The sequence below is a fragment of the Cannabis sativa genome, chromosome 6 (genome assembly GCF_029168945.1).
Source record: "Cannabis sativa cultivar Pink pepper isolate KNU-18-1 chromosome 6, ASM2916894v1, whole genome shotgun sequence".
Taxonomy (NCBI): Eukaryota; Viridiplantae; Streptophyta; class Magnoliopsida; order Rosales; family Cannabaceae; genus Cannabis; species Cannabis sativa.
The window spans coordinates 56,714,941-56,730,079 of NC_083606.1; the positions used below are offsets into that span (position 1 = coordinate 56,714,941).

Here is a 15,139-nt window from a genome sequence, read left to right on the forward strand (position 1 = left end):
ATCAGGTATTCCACATAAAACACCAAATTATGTATTCTATTCAAATTATAAACAGTAAAAGAATCGATGACTTTATAAAGCAATCCTTGAAAAGAATATACAATGATGTTTTTCAATAAAGTGGCAAACATGAGACGAAATTTCTTTTCTTTTTCAAAGTAGCTTTTTCTATAAATATGTTTTCTTTTTCTTTATTGACTAGGTTTCTAAATTATCTTTTTGGGTTGGAGTTCCCAATTTAGATAAAAACCTGTTCTGTTATGGTCAAAAATTGCTGCAGTTGAACTGAATTGGCTTAGTAAACTGAGCTGCTACTTTGCCCATTGTCATGAACATATGCCTTGATTTCCCAAGATCTGCCTTGCAAGACGCCTACAATATGCAGCACCGTTAACTACAAAATCATCAGAATTTTTTGTCGCGGCTGAAGACTATCACCCATGCATGTTTGGTTCCTGCCAAAATTAATCAATACTTGCTATAATTAGAGCTGAGATGCAAGTAATATAAAATTATCAAAGATAATTATTGAATCTACTCATACGCATACAAGAGTATATAATTGAAGAAAAACGTTACACCACTAGTCCCCCAGCGTTGTACAGTATTTGCATATTGAATGACCTTTTTATTTTGGCATTACGTCCATCAAGTATTGTTTTACTTGCAATATCAACCCAACAATAACATTTTTGTCAAAAGCCAATGAAGAATAAGCATGTGGTTATTGAGTATCATCACTGTTTTGTCCTTGTATATATATAGAGACAGACCATCAAATTTGTGCACAGTAAATGAATTTAATACCACCAAAATAATAAACCAGCACTTCTAAAAGCTACAGAATAAGCTTAGCTTGTAAGGCTACTTTTTTTTTTTTGATGAAAGGAAACTGTTAGAAGTTAGGATTTCATATAATCACATCAAGTTTCTTCTGAATTACAATTGTGTGACTGACCGAAAAGCTTGCAAATAATGCATGAGCTGAATATGGAAAGATGACCCTAAACCAGTAGAGGCTAATTAAATTTTACTACATTTCGGCTTCACCGTGATTTCAAAACCTGAAATTTTCTACATTTATTAAATGGGAAAAATAACAGATGTAGGTGTGTGAGAGGAAACTAATAAAAATAGGAGTTTACTCACCTTTCCAGTAAGAGCATGAGCATGAAAGATATAATAATAATAATAGATTGCATTCTATAACCTGCCCTAGCCCAACAAAAAATTACATTTGTTTGAGATTACCAACCTGATAAAAGGATGATACCATGTTTGTTCTTTGGAGGGACAAGTGTGAGTGCAAAACCACATTTCTTTATATTTTTTTATAGAACACTAAGGTTAGGAACATAACCTTCTCTCTTCAGGTCATCGTTTAGCAATCTAAATATTAGGTTAATCTCAGTTGAACTATCATTTAAGAGATCTCCAGCGTGAAACTCATGAAGTTGATTCTCAAACTCAATCCAGCTACAACCAGGTGTCTTACTGACACCCTTCTCTCTCATTAATACTCTCATCTTTGCTGACTCTTCCCACTTATTTAATTTTGCATATATCTTTGATGAGATAACGTAATTTCCAGAGTTTGATGGCTCCAACTCCAGAAGAAGCTGAGTTACCCTCTCAGAGATATCTACGTTATTGCATTTCTGACAAGCAGCAAGTAATGCCCCCAATAAAACTTCATCTGGCTTTTCAGTCATTTTTTCAATGAAGTTCCAAGCTTCTTGTACAAGTCCAGCACGTGCAAGAAGATCAACCATGCAAGAATAATGCTCTATTTTTGGGGTCAAACCATATGATGTACTCATCATATCAAACCATCGACGACCTTCATCAACCAAACCAACATGAACACAAGCAGAAAGTACTCCAACAAAGGTAATGTCATTCGGGTGAGTAGCTCCGCCCTCTGCAATCATGCGTTTGAATAGGGATATGGCTTCCGTGGCTCTCCCATGAAAAGCAAATGCAGATATCATTGCATTCCAAGAAACCTCATTTTTCTTAGGCATATTATTGAAAATCCTCAGTGCATCGTCTAAGTTCCCACACTTGGCATACATGTCAAGTAATGCAGTACCGACGTAGATATCATTCATGAGGCCTCTTTGTGATGCATACTTATCAACCCATTTTCCCATATCTAAAGCCCCCACTGAAGCACAAGCAGAAAGCAATGCTACCAATGTTCTTTTATCTGGATCAATACCAGCCTCTTTCATGAAATTAAATAACATAATTGCTTCATCTGACAATCCATTTTGAGCATATCTGTCATATATAAGATAAATAATATATATATATAAATATAAGAACTTGCCAGGTAAGACTACTTAGTTAGCACACATAAAATAAGTCGAATTTCTAACCAATAAATAGTTGAAGGTGAAAACACTACGTAACTTATTAAGAACAGAGTAAGAATCACTTGCCCTGAGATCATGGCATTCCAAGTCACGCGATCTTTCTTAATCATACTATCAAAAATCCTCCTTGCAGAGCTCAAATCACCACATTTTCCATACATACCAATTAAAGCAGACCCCAAATAAGAATTGAGCTTTAACTTATTTTTAACAACAAACTCCTCCACCCATGTCCCCAAACTCAAATTTCCCAAGTCCCCGCACGCTCCAAGGACACTCACCAAAGTCATCTCATTAGGCTCATAACCCGCATCCTTCATCTCATAAAATAGTGCAGTCGCATCCCGGGCATAACCCATCTGCGAATACCCCGAAATCATTGAATTCCAAGAAACAGAGTCTCTTTCGGTAATTTCATCGAACACCTTCCGTGCACACACTAGTTGACCACACCTGGCGTACATAGTAATAATGGAGTGGCTCACATGTCCATCCCTATCCAAACCAAACTTAAATACTGATGACTGGGCAACACGCCCATGGCTTAACGCTAACAGGTTAGAACAAGCCATGAAAAGAAAAGGGTATGTGAAATTATTGGGGTTTATCCCTAAAACCCTCATTTGATAGTAAAATTCAAGAGTAAGTTCGTATTTTTGCCATGTAGTGGTTAGTCCCCGGATCATGATATTGAAGGCATAGTCATTGGGTTCAGGGATACGGTGGAAGAGCAGGGAAGCGTAAGTAAAGTCTTTAAGATCAATGGCTTTGGATAGAAGGAAATTGGGCCTTAGAATGGAGTTTACGAGCATTTGGGTATGTATTTCTCGCAGTTTCCTGGTGGAGAAACATTTTTTCAAGAGAGATAATAGCTTCTCAGAAAGTGGTGGACATGGGTTTTTGGTAGGGTAAGTGGGAGACTTTTGAAGAGTGAATATGAGATGGCGGGAAATAACCTCTGCATGCATTTTCGTGCTTAGCATCGTCTCTCCAAACTCCCTTTGCCTTGTAAAGACCTTTATTCCAACTCCAAACACAATTTGAAAATTTTTTATTTTTTTTTTAAATCACACCAAACTTATCATTTATCCAATCAAAATTTTATTATGACTAAGGCTTAATTAGTGAGTGTAATATAAACACCGTAAATTACTCCCCACAATCCGATTTTTGGTAGTAAAACCATCGGAACCTTGCTCAAGTATACACTAGTGTACATGTGGAAGAATTTAAGTGGTGCGCTTAATATTAATTATTTTAAGAGTAAATTGCAGCATGACCACTAGAAGTATCACCTCGCTAGCAATTAATCCCCAATTTCTATTTTTTTGATGGTAAAACTTTCAAAATTCATAATTTGCCACTTTATTCACTTTTAGTTGTTAACTGTCAAGGTTAATTCTTATGTATACATAGACAGAGTATATATGTAGCACAATTTAATTAGCCAATGTAAATAAGTGTATTAACAATAACTTTATATATATATATATACATACTAGATGAGAGTTACGTGGCGAGCCACGTAAATATTAGTTTTATATAAGTTTTAGTTGTTTTTGTTTAAGAATCCAGTAACTGAGCAACGGCAACAATAATGGTAGATAGATCTATTTAAGTTTTTCATATTTGTAAAGATTATAAATCTAAACTTTTAATTTTCTTGATTTGAGATTTTGAATTGTTCTGATTTATTTATTTATGAATTTATTAAAATACTTGAATATTTATTGGTTTTGATTTTGAATTGTTCTGATGTATTCATACTTGAATATTTATATTAATGAAATTAGTCTGTAGCTTTATGGATTTAGAAAAAAAAAAGATATTTTTTAATATAGAATTTAAATTTTATATTGATGATTGTTAATGAAATTAGACTGTAACTTTATGTTTCTAGAAAAAAAAATGTATTATTTTATATGGTTTGTTAGAGAGATATGTATTATTTTATTGGGTTTATTTGTTAACGGGAGATGAAACCTATTAACATCGTTAAATTTAACAGAATATTCTTTTATTTTTAAGGTATATTCTGTTAAACCAAGAAATGCCGTTAGATAGACACTTTTAATATATAAAGATATATATAAAGGAGAGATATGAGGCGGTGACATGGCACTCTATAATTACTCTAAATGCTCATATCTATTCTACTCTTAATTGTCTCATATTTTAATTTTTAATTAAATTTATAAACATTAATTAATTAATTAATCCATCTATTTGTATATGTCACTTAGTTATTAGTTTTATATAAGACGACGACTACTACTACTAATAAAATAATAACAATAATAAAAATATCAACCGTATAATTAAATCTTTATCATTAATTAATAATTAAACAACATATCTAAAATATCTATCACAAAATGATGCCTAATAAATAACTTTGTGTACTATTAATACTAAATCACAATAACAAGCCTTAACCCTAAATTTAAAAGCACAACCATATCCTCCTAATCATTCCTCTCTTAAATATTGCTTTCTCTCTCCCTCTACGTCTCTCTATTCTGTTGCTATTCATGCATGGTTTGTATATTTTGCAATATAATTCTGTTACTATTGAATTAATTATGCAATGTCTTTGATGATACAAAGTAGTACATCTAAAGTAATACTACCAATCTCATATATATGTGACATAATATATATTTTGTTCTTTTTTCAATACAGAATAATCATCATCTACTACACTTGATTCAACACAAACATTGACGATTTTTGAAGCCAATTGTCAACACAAACATTTTGAGGATTTCTGAAGCTAATTGATCAAATTGTTAATAATTATAATTATGTGGTAAGGTATGTTTTATTTTATTTTTTAAACATTAATTATCTCAGTCTCCTTATTTTAATATACTTGTCTTCATATCGTTTTTTTGTTTTTTTGTTTTGTACTTTTGATAATTTTATATGATATATTTAGCCAATAATTGTATTTTATTTTTTTTGTGATGATAGAGCACTGGATTTTTTAGATTGGATCATTCTTGTAACTAATACCATTATGTGTTGAAAGCATTAAAGCAGGATTTATATTCATGGTCAATATGCTAATAATTAAGATGTGTCGTTGTAATTTATCTAAACTATAATTATTATAGAGTGATTCTACAATGCACCTCCTTAAAATGGATGTATTGATACATTCTCTACTCGTTTCGGCATCCAGGAAATATTTTTTAGTCTAATTTTTTTCATATTCATGTACGTTATAGCTATTTGAGATATCCTACAAAATTTTAAGAAATTCGGAATAATTTACAATATAGAAAACAATGTTCAAACAGTCTATTTTACACGTGTATAAAATAAAATAATCACGCGTGCAACACACTACTTGAACGCGATTTTCGGCGTGTTTAACTTTTTCGAATTTCTTAAAATTTTGCAGGATGTCTTAAATAAGTATAATTTACATGACCATAAGAAAAAATTTGACTAAAAAATTATTTCGGATACTAAAACAGATAGAGATGTATCGGTGCATCCCTTTTAAAGGGGTGCACTATAGAATTTTCCATTATTATATTACATTTTTGTAGTCTATAGTTGTAGTTCTGTTTAATTTGTTACTTATATATTTTGGTTAATTATTCACAATATTATTAAAGAGAAAAATCTACATCACACTCATAGTTGTTTCAAAGTATGTTTTACATAGTTAAGAAAATTGAGACTATTAATTTTTTATTATTATTATTTTATCAAGAGTAAGAAATAAAATTATCAAAAATAAGGAAAAAAACCAAAATTTTTGGTAGAATAATTTTTGATATTATTTTGAAACCAAATTATAGAGAATATATTTATTCAAAAAAATTATATAAAATACATTAAATTTAAATTTTAAAATTTGATATGATGTATATCTATCTATATAAAGTGTGCCTATATAACAGAATTCTTGGTTTATGAGAAATTTATGGGTGACTTTTTATTTATATTAAAAATAAAATGATTTATTATTAAAAATAAAATGGTTTATGTGAAATTCATGGTCACTTTTTATTTATATATAATAAAATAAAAATAAAATAAATCCCATTAAATAAAAAAATAAGGAGAACTATAAGTCGGAGACGTGGCAGTCTAAAAATACTTCAAATAGGTCTATGTATTCTCTCCTTAATTCTTTCATTTTTTTTATATTTTTTTAATATAAAATATTTATATACGTATACAATTACTCTAATTTTCTATTTTTTTTTCTAATTTTTACTAAAAAAATCATTCTTAAAACCTTATAAAAATAATACGGCTAAAAAATTTTTAAAACTATTTATTCTCAATTTGACTAGAAAATACTTTGAATTTTCTAAACTTCACCCTAACTAATACTAATACGTTCTTACTTTACATCTTCAGCATTATTCTTTTTTCTTTATTTCTTCAATGTTTTGAATTTCATCTCATTTTGGAAGTCTATTTTTATTAATGTAGACTATTTTGATTTTTGTTTTTTTAACAGATTGAATATATATTTGTATATAATAACTAATAAATAAATATATATGTATTAAAAAAATTGATCTACATATAATTTTTTTTAAGCGAGAGATATAGTTAATATTAACTAATATGTCAAAAATATCAAAATTCTAAAATTATTATGTTTATCATTCTTTGTTCCCTCACATAATAAAAGTAAGTACTTATCGATCATTGTTTAACTTATTTTATGTACAAAGCAAACTTATTAGAAAGAATATTAATGATAATTACAAGAGTGAGATACGGTGATGACATCAACTTTAAATATAGTGGTGACTAAATGAGATAAGGTGATGATTGTTGTTTTAAAATGGATAAATAGTGTTAAGAGTATAGAATAAACTGTTCTGTAATTAGTTGTTTATTATTAGTTGTCTGTTACCGGTTTTTCAGTTAAGTTAGTTAATGGTCTTTTGGTCATTTCATATCAGCTTGTGTACCTATATAAACTGTTGTTACAGTTGGTTAATTAATGAGAATTCATTCTTTGTAAAAGTTCATTTCTTTAACATGGTATCAGAGCAGGTTATTGCTCTCATTCACCTTAAAATTCGTTGATACTCTTTCGTTCATCTTCTCCATCGTTTCTTCTCAATGGAATCGTCTCCAACAATTTCCTCTGGAACCAGCCAGAACAGAGCTGCTGGTTCTGGTGGTGTTCCCTTCGTTCCTGTCGTTTTCTCTCACAAATTGTCTACCAAACTGGATCATGATAACTATCTCTTATGGAAGCCACAAGTTATTTCAGCCATTAGAGGACACAAGCTTCAACAGTATATTTCAAACACATTCACTCCTCCACCACAGTTTCTTTCAGATCAAGATCAAACTTCTGGGACTGTTAATCCTGCCTTTATGGATTGGGATCAACAAGATCAACTTCTTTACTCATGGTTACTATCTTCTATGTCAGAACCAATTCTCACTCGAGTCGTAAATTGCGAAACCTCAGCCAAGTTGTGGTCTGTTCTCACCACATACTTTGCTTCTCAAACTGAGGCCAAAATCGATCAATACACAACCGAACTTCAGAATTTCAAGAAAGGTGCTCATACCCTCAATGAGTATCTTCTCAAGGTACGTTCTTTAATTGACAAGTTAAATTCTGTTGGACATAAAACTTCACCAAAAGAACACATTTCTACTATCTTTCGTGGCTTGCCATCCCCAGATTATGATACCTTCATCATCTCTGTAAACTCGAGAGCTGAACCCCTTGAAGTCACTGCTCTTGAAGCTCTACTCTTGGCCCAAGAACATCGCATAGAACGCAAGAATAAAGATCTTGATTCAGCCTCTATCAATCTTGCGAATTCGAATTTTAGACCAAGAAACAGCCAACCAACAAGCAATCATTGGAACCCCTATGCTAACAATCGATCTAGCAATAACACGTCTAATACTCAACCTTACAGACCACCAATCCCACACTACTAAAAAGTCCCAAATTCCCGTCGGTTTTACATAGTCGGGTAAAGAATTCCCGACAGTCCGCAAAACCGTCTCCTATACGAGCGTCGCGAATACTAGGAAAAAAAGACGATGGTTGAAAACTGTCGGCAAAACAGTATGGGCCACGGTTTAAAACTGTCGCCTATAGTGAACACTATTGGCGGCAGTTTAAAACCGTGGCCTATAGTATAGGCTACGGTTTAAAACCGTGGCCTATACTATAGGCCACAGTTTTAAAATGTCGCCAATAGTTGTATAGGCACAGTTTCAAACCGTCGCTTATAGTAAAGTTTTCAGGTTAATTTTAAATTTTATATTTTTCATAGACGGTTTTTGACAGTCAAAAAATGAAAAATATAAAAAAAAATTGCTTTTTTCTCCTGCATTAATTAATTTTTACTTATTTATACATTGTCACTAATTAATTAAGGTAAAGTATAAACATAAATTAATAATGAACAAAAACTTAAATATAAAACTATGTACTCAAACATAAAGTATAAACATTAATTAATCTTTAGTTATATGAAAGTAAATAGTTATATTGTAAACTATAAATAAAAATAAAAACTAATTATTATAATAGCCCTTGTCGCACTGCATGTGCTCGAACGTATCCAATTCACTGATCACGCAGAAGATTCATCTCGTCATTTAAGTTACGGATTGCTCTTACCTTGCAAAACAAAAAAGAAAGAAATTATATATTAATTAGTACTAATGTATATGTGGCTATAAATCTCTAGTGCTCCTTGTATTTATTTTTTACTAGATCTTTCAGCTTAGCCAATACATATTTTCATTTCTATTTATGATAAAAGCATAACAAGCATAATTATTGTCCATGCAATTTTTGAACTATTAGGACATCAAAACTGTGACCTAAAAGAGACTAAAAGCAACCAAATAAAGAAAATAAACAATACTTAACTTAATCAAAAGAACCAGAAACAGTTAACTAATTCACTAGCTAAGAAAACATTAAAAATGTAAGCAAAAACAAAACTCTTTAAAAAAGGATCATTACTAAGAACTCTTTTTAAAGACAACACTCAAATGGTACTACTAAGAACTTGGACAAAATAAAAACTTTACTAGTACGTACTACTATATTCCTTGAATGGTAATCAGAACTATTCCTCATCTTGAGTTTTTTCATTGTTTTTCAACTCTTTCTTTCATTGTGTACTCTTCAATCAACACAAAAGACCCGATACCTAAAAATTAAATTTAAAATATGCATCAACTGTTAATTAACATGTTTAATTGAGACTAATCAATTTTCTCAAATTCTTTAACATATACATAACCTTATCCAGTTAAATAATATACCGAGAATGAGGAGATCACTCGGAGAACCACCGATAAAAGAGGAAGACTTTGTTGGACCATCGAGAAAATCAAATGAACTTCTAAAAAAATTAAACATTAACAATTTAAAATAAATAATAATTATAGATAGTTTCAAACACATTACAAAGGTGGGCTGAGTTGACAACACTATTTAATGAGTCATTATAAATTTATTATCTAACCTGAGCTACCAATATAGTGTACAAAGATGCACATAGCTTGCAACACGTTCAGCCAGTTCCTTAACAGGAATTGCCTCACCATACAAACTGCAAAAGTAGCCAATCAACGGTCATGACAAAGGAAAAATCATAAACAGCAATAGCTAAACATCTACACATCACTTTCGTTAACTTTCTTCACATCCAAAGCCAAGCTAATGAATTGTTTCCATTCATTCAGTTTGTTTCAGACACTAATTGAATCAAATTATAAATGGCCCCTTTAGAAGGAAAGCACCAACCGAACACAAATTTAATGATATTTAAATCAGAATAACTTACCTTTCTTAATCTAGCCCATAAATGATTAACCGAAAAAAAAAGGAAAAAGCTTTAGAAAAAAGAAATATATATATATATATACACACATCATTTTGATCTTTAACTTGTACTTGTAAGTGCATATTTTCCTAGTAAAAATTGATCTTTCAACTGTTCTTCATTTTGACAGGAACTAATAAACTACTTCCACTCATTCATTTTGCTCAGACACCAAATGCATCCGATTACATAGTGCTTTGCAAAGAAAAACACTCAGTTATTCTAAACTCAGATTAACTTATATATGATAGCCTAGAGACCTCAAATTATTAACCCATGAACTGAATTGAAACTTCCAATATAAGATGTCACCCATAAAACTAAAGCAACCTGGCCATCCATAGTAATATTAAAAAAGAAAGTTAAGCAAATAAAACAACAAAGTTTTGTATAATTTGACCAAATTTACTGGAGTAAAAATTTAATTGGGATGGTAACACCTAACTTGGAAGAACTATTTCAAATTTCTACCAATCGCAATATCTCGTGCAATTAATTATGTTGATTAACCCACACTCGCAGTAAATCGGCAGCAATCACGACAAAGTTCTCAGAAATTTCTAAATCAAGAAGACCGAGGAGGCAAAGGTCTGCAAACAGATTGAAATCATTTGTCACTATAAGTATAGAAAAAGTCATCACCATCGTGGACACTTTTGAAGTTTCCTAAGCTTCTAAAACTAATTACACTATGTAAATAAACTAATTACACTATGTAAATATGTCTTCTTATAAGTGATGATACCCATCATGTAAAGCGAAATATACTCATAATCACAAAAACAAGTGAGTGATGAGATCGAGAAAAAAAACAAACCTTTCATTGTTAAATCGCTGGTGGAGGGGCGGCGGAGGTGCGTCGCTGGTGGTGTCGATGTTGCGTCACCGTGGGAGAGAGAGAGAGAGAGACGAAGATGGATGGAGAGATCTAGAGAGAGACCCGAGTGAGTGAGATCGAGAGAGCGATGGAGGGAGTTACTGAGTGAGATTGAGAGAGATGGACGGAGTGAGTTGCTGAGTGAGATTGAGATAGATGGACGGAGTGAGTTGCTGAGTGAGATTGAGAGAGATGGACGGAGTGAGATTGAGAGAGATGGACGAAGTGAGATCGGAGAAGATGGAGGCGCGAGGGTTTCAGATGGAGAGTTTGATGGGTTCGAGAGCAAGATAGGGGGAATGAGTGAGATCAAGAGGTGCAAGGGTATTTTAATTTTTTGAGACCTATACCCGACGGTTTTGAACCGTCTGGCAAAATTATGGGCCACGTTTTAAAACTGTGGCGAATACTTTGCCCGATAGTTTAAAACCGTCGGGTATAGTGTAATATTTTTTCAAAAAAATTTTGCTCCGCATTTTTAAACCGACGCCTAATCTATACGAGTATTAAAAACTGTCGCCTATAATGTAGTATAGGCGACAGTTTTCAACACTCAGATAATTTTTTTAGCGACGGTTCTTGAAAAAAAGCGTTTTTTAAAATGTCGCGAATTCTGCCTTTTGTAGTAGTGCCAAATGGCAGAGGCAATTCATTCAACTCGTTTGGTTCTACTGGAAACCCAAACAATTCATCTCGAGGAACAGGTCAGAATACCAATAAGGTTGTCTGTCAGATTTGCTTTCGAACAGGTCATATTGCATTCAAATGTTACCAAAGGTTCAACCCTCAATTCCCTGGCTATGGATCACAAAATCAAGGATACCCTGCTGCTATGCTTGCCACTGCAGAAACCATCTGTGATGACTCCTGGTACCCAGATTCTGGGGCAACACATCACTGTACGGCTAATGAGGACAATCTTGGGCAAAAGACTGAATGCCAAGCAAATGAACAAGTTTTTATGGGCAATGGCAGTGGCCTACAAATCCAAAACATAGGTAAAACACAAATCTTGGCATCAGATAAGTCCACTCTTCTCACTTTGAATAATCTATTACATGTTCCTCAAATCACTAAGAACTTGATTAGTGTTTCCCAATTTTCTGCTGACAATGGTGTTTTCTTTGAGTTTCACCCTAACTTTTGTCTTGTTAAGGATCAGAAGACTCAGAAGGTGTTGCTGCGGGGTTCACTTGATGCTGGCCTATATGTTTTTCACTCTCTAAATCTACCCTCCATTCCTGACAGACACCAGCCTTGCAACATTTATATTCCATTAGATGCATCCTGTAATACAGCTCATAGTACTTGTAACAATGTTCAAAATGTAACCATTTCAAACAATGAATCATTGTTTCATTTATGGCATTCGAGGCTAGGTCACCCTGCTACCAAGACTGTCAAGAGTGTTTTGAACAATTGTAACATCCATAATATCAATAAAGAAATCTCTGATTTTTGCTCTGCCTGCTGTCTAGGTAAAATACATAAATTTCCCTTCCTAAATTCTGACACTATCTATACACAACCTCTCCAATTAATCCACACTGACCTATGGGGACCTTCTCCTATGGTTTCATCTAATGGTTACTTCTATTGTAAAGCCCGCTTAGTTAAATTGGAAATTAGCTGTTATTTATGTTAATCATGAAATTATTTATAGCCATTTAAATAATTTATCATTGTTAATTATGAAATTCAGATATGCATAATTATGTCATCAGCAGTTTTTATATTTCGCATTTCCGGTGTCCGGTATTTTGGAACTCGGCGTTTGGCTCAGTAGAAATCACAACTTAGTATGTTAGTATTTTGGGGACGGGTTTTAGACATTGGGAATGTCGGGATTGGCCGAGAATTTAGAATGTCCCAAAAATACCCCTTTAGTATGATTTTAGTGATTTTATGGTGGAGGGGCAAAATGGTCTTTTTGCCCCATTAGTGTTTTGTCTTATATGATTTATTAAATGGAAAATAAATAATTGTTTAAGTGATTATTTGGCTAAAATAAAATGTGTTATATTCCTTTTTCCAAAATTCCAACACTTAGTCATTTTTGAAAGAAAATTCCAAAAACTCACACACACAAACACTCTCTCTTTCGGCCAAGCTTTGAGCAGCAAGGAGGGGGCTTTTCTCCTTTGATTTTGGCTGGTTATTCATCATCTCTTAAGGTTCTTTGCAAGCTAGGTTGGTTCTTGTCTTCCTCTCTTTAAATTCTTGAGAAAAATGTGGAAAAAAATGAGATGCATGCATAATTTTTAGTTGGTTTTGCTGCTGTGTTTCTGTGGTTAAATTGTGTGATTCAAAGTATGTTTATGTGATGTTATTTGAGTTATTTGAAGCATGCTAGATAGGGTGTTCAAAGCTTTTAGTTTATATGTAAAATATGTGATTTTTGGATGAAATGCTATGATATGTTTCTGTGTTATTGCTGGATGTTTCTGTTAGTTTGCAGAGGTATTTTTATGCTTAGTTTAGTAGAATTAAGCTTGTGGATTGCTTGTTTATGTGGTTTTGCTCAAGCTTGAGTTTGGAACTCAAAGCTTGAGCTCCAATGGCAAAAATTGTGTATGTGGTTTCTGGGTAGGTTTGATGCCTTGGAAATGTTTATTAGGGTCTATTTAGCAGGTCTGGAAAGTTTGGGACCATTTGGGTTTGATTTGGTCAAGTTAGGAGATTTTTAGTTGGCTGCCTGCGAGGAACCGGAATTCCGGTTGAGCATCCGGAATTCCGGATGGGGTCCTGAATTTTCCCAGAACCGGAATTCCGGTTGGGGATTTTTCAGAACCCTAGTTTTCCTCGTTTTTGGGTTTTTGGGGGTATTGCCATGCTTTTTATCGATAGGGAAACTTTTAGTTTCAAGTTTTAGTCCCCGGGAAGTGATTTAGCGTGTCACTTATAGCGTTGTGATTTTTATGGTTTAGGAGCCAGTAATCCGCCGTTCAGCTTCAGTTCCAGTCAGGTTGACCGGCACACCTGAAATCGGAATCCAGGTAAGATTAGTATAACAGTATGCATATGTAGATTACATGTTTAGCGTGCATGTAGGAAGCCTGCTAGATTACATTAGATATGTATTTAGGCTTCGAACCATCCAACCCTGTCACGTCGGTACAGGCTGGAGTATGACCAAGGCGGAGTATGACCGGTTCGACCGATCAGCCGACACCGGTTGGTGGTTCGGTGCTATTGACCTATCCCGTCGGTACAGCTGGAGTATGACCGTGGCGGAGTATGACCGGTTCGACCGATCAGGAGGATACTTGTCAATAGTACCGTCCCCTGAACGTTCAAAACTCAGTACCATGTTGGACATGGCAGTAGTGCTCAGTACCATGTTGGACATGGCAGTAGCGGGACTCAGTATCGTGTTGGACACGGCAGTCAGTTTTATGTATGTTATTATTATGCTTTTCTTACTGAGTCTGTCGACTCACAGTTTACGTTCATGTGTAGGTAAAGGCAAGGCTGTGGCTGATGGACCGTGATCGAGCATATGAGATTGTACATGTCGGGGCGGTTAGGCCTGGAGCGTACGATCCTCGGGACAGCAGGGCTGAGATTTTGTAACTGTCGTTAGACGACTTTATTTTGATGTAAAAGTTGAACAGTAAAAACGTTTGTAAATATCTTTATAAATCGGGATCCCGAGACTTTTTGCAAAATGGTTTATAAGTTTAATGAAAAAGCAAAATTTTAATTAATCACGTTTTTCCATAAACCTCGTTGACTAGCAACGAGCTGCACAGTACGTTTAAAAATCACGTAATACGCCTAAGATAGTTAGGGTGTTACATCTATTATGTTCATTTCACTGATGCCTACTCAAGATTCACTTGGGTTTATTTACTCAAAAACAAATCTGATGCAATTCAGACATTTATCAATTTTAAAACTCAAGTGGAAAAAGAATTAGGCTTACCCATTAAGAACCTTCAATCCGATTGGGGAGGTGAATTTCAAGCATTCACCTCATACCTTGTTGAGCATGGTATTCACCATAGACTTTCTTGTCCAACCACACATGA

At 33.4% G+C, this 15,139-nt stretch overlaps 1 protein-coding gene across 2 annotated transcripts; it reads right to left on the reverse strand.

Moving 5' to 3' along the window:
• Window positions 1-16: 16 nt before the first annotated feature.
• Window positions 17-3,508, reverse strand: LOC115725680 (pentatricopeptide repeat-containing protein At2g34400). Of its 2 annotated transcripts, XR_009688432.1 has the most exons (3): window positions 2,445-3,507; window positions 1,256-2,283; window positions 17-455 (listed from the first exon to the last, which is right to left on the reverse strand). XR_009688432.1 is itself a non-coding variant. In XM_061117304.1 (2 exons), the coding sequence occupies exons 1-2, from the start codon at window positions 3,359-3,361 to the stop codon at window positions 1,332-1,334; spliced, it is 1,869 nt and encodes a 622-aa protein (XP_060973287.1). In that variant the 5' UTR covers window positions 3,362-3,508; the 3' UTR covers window positions 896-1,331. The 2 variants fall into 2 exon arrangements, 1 of the variants encoding a protein (XP_060973287.1); XM_061117304.1 differs by lacking the exon at window positions 17-455 and having other exon boundaries at window positions 896-2,283; window positions 2,445-3,508.
• Between the last annotated feature and the right edge of the window lie 11,631 nt (window positions 3,509-15,139).

Excerpts from the sequence above, each read along its gene's own strand:
- LOC115725680 (XM_061117304.1), bottom strand. The coding sequence starts at position 3,361 with ATGCTAAGCACGAAAATGCATGCAGAGGTTATTTCCCGCCATCTCATA. Across the intron at positions 2,284-2,444 it reads TGGAATGCCATGATCTCAGG|ATATGCTCAAAATGGATTGT; the intron begins GCAAGTGATTCT and ends TATATATGACAG.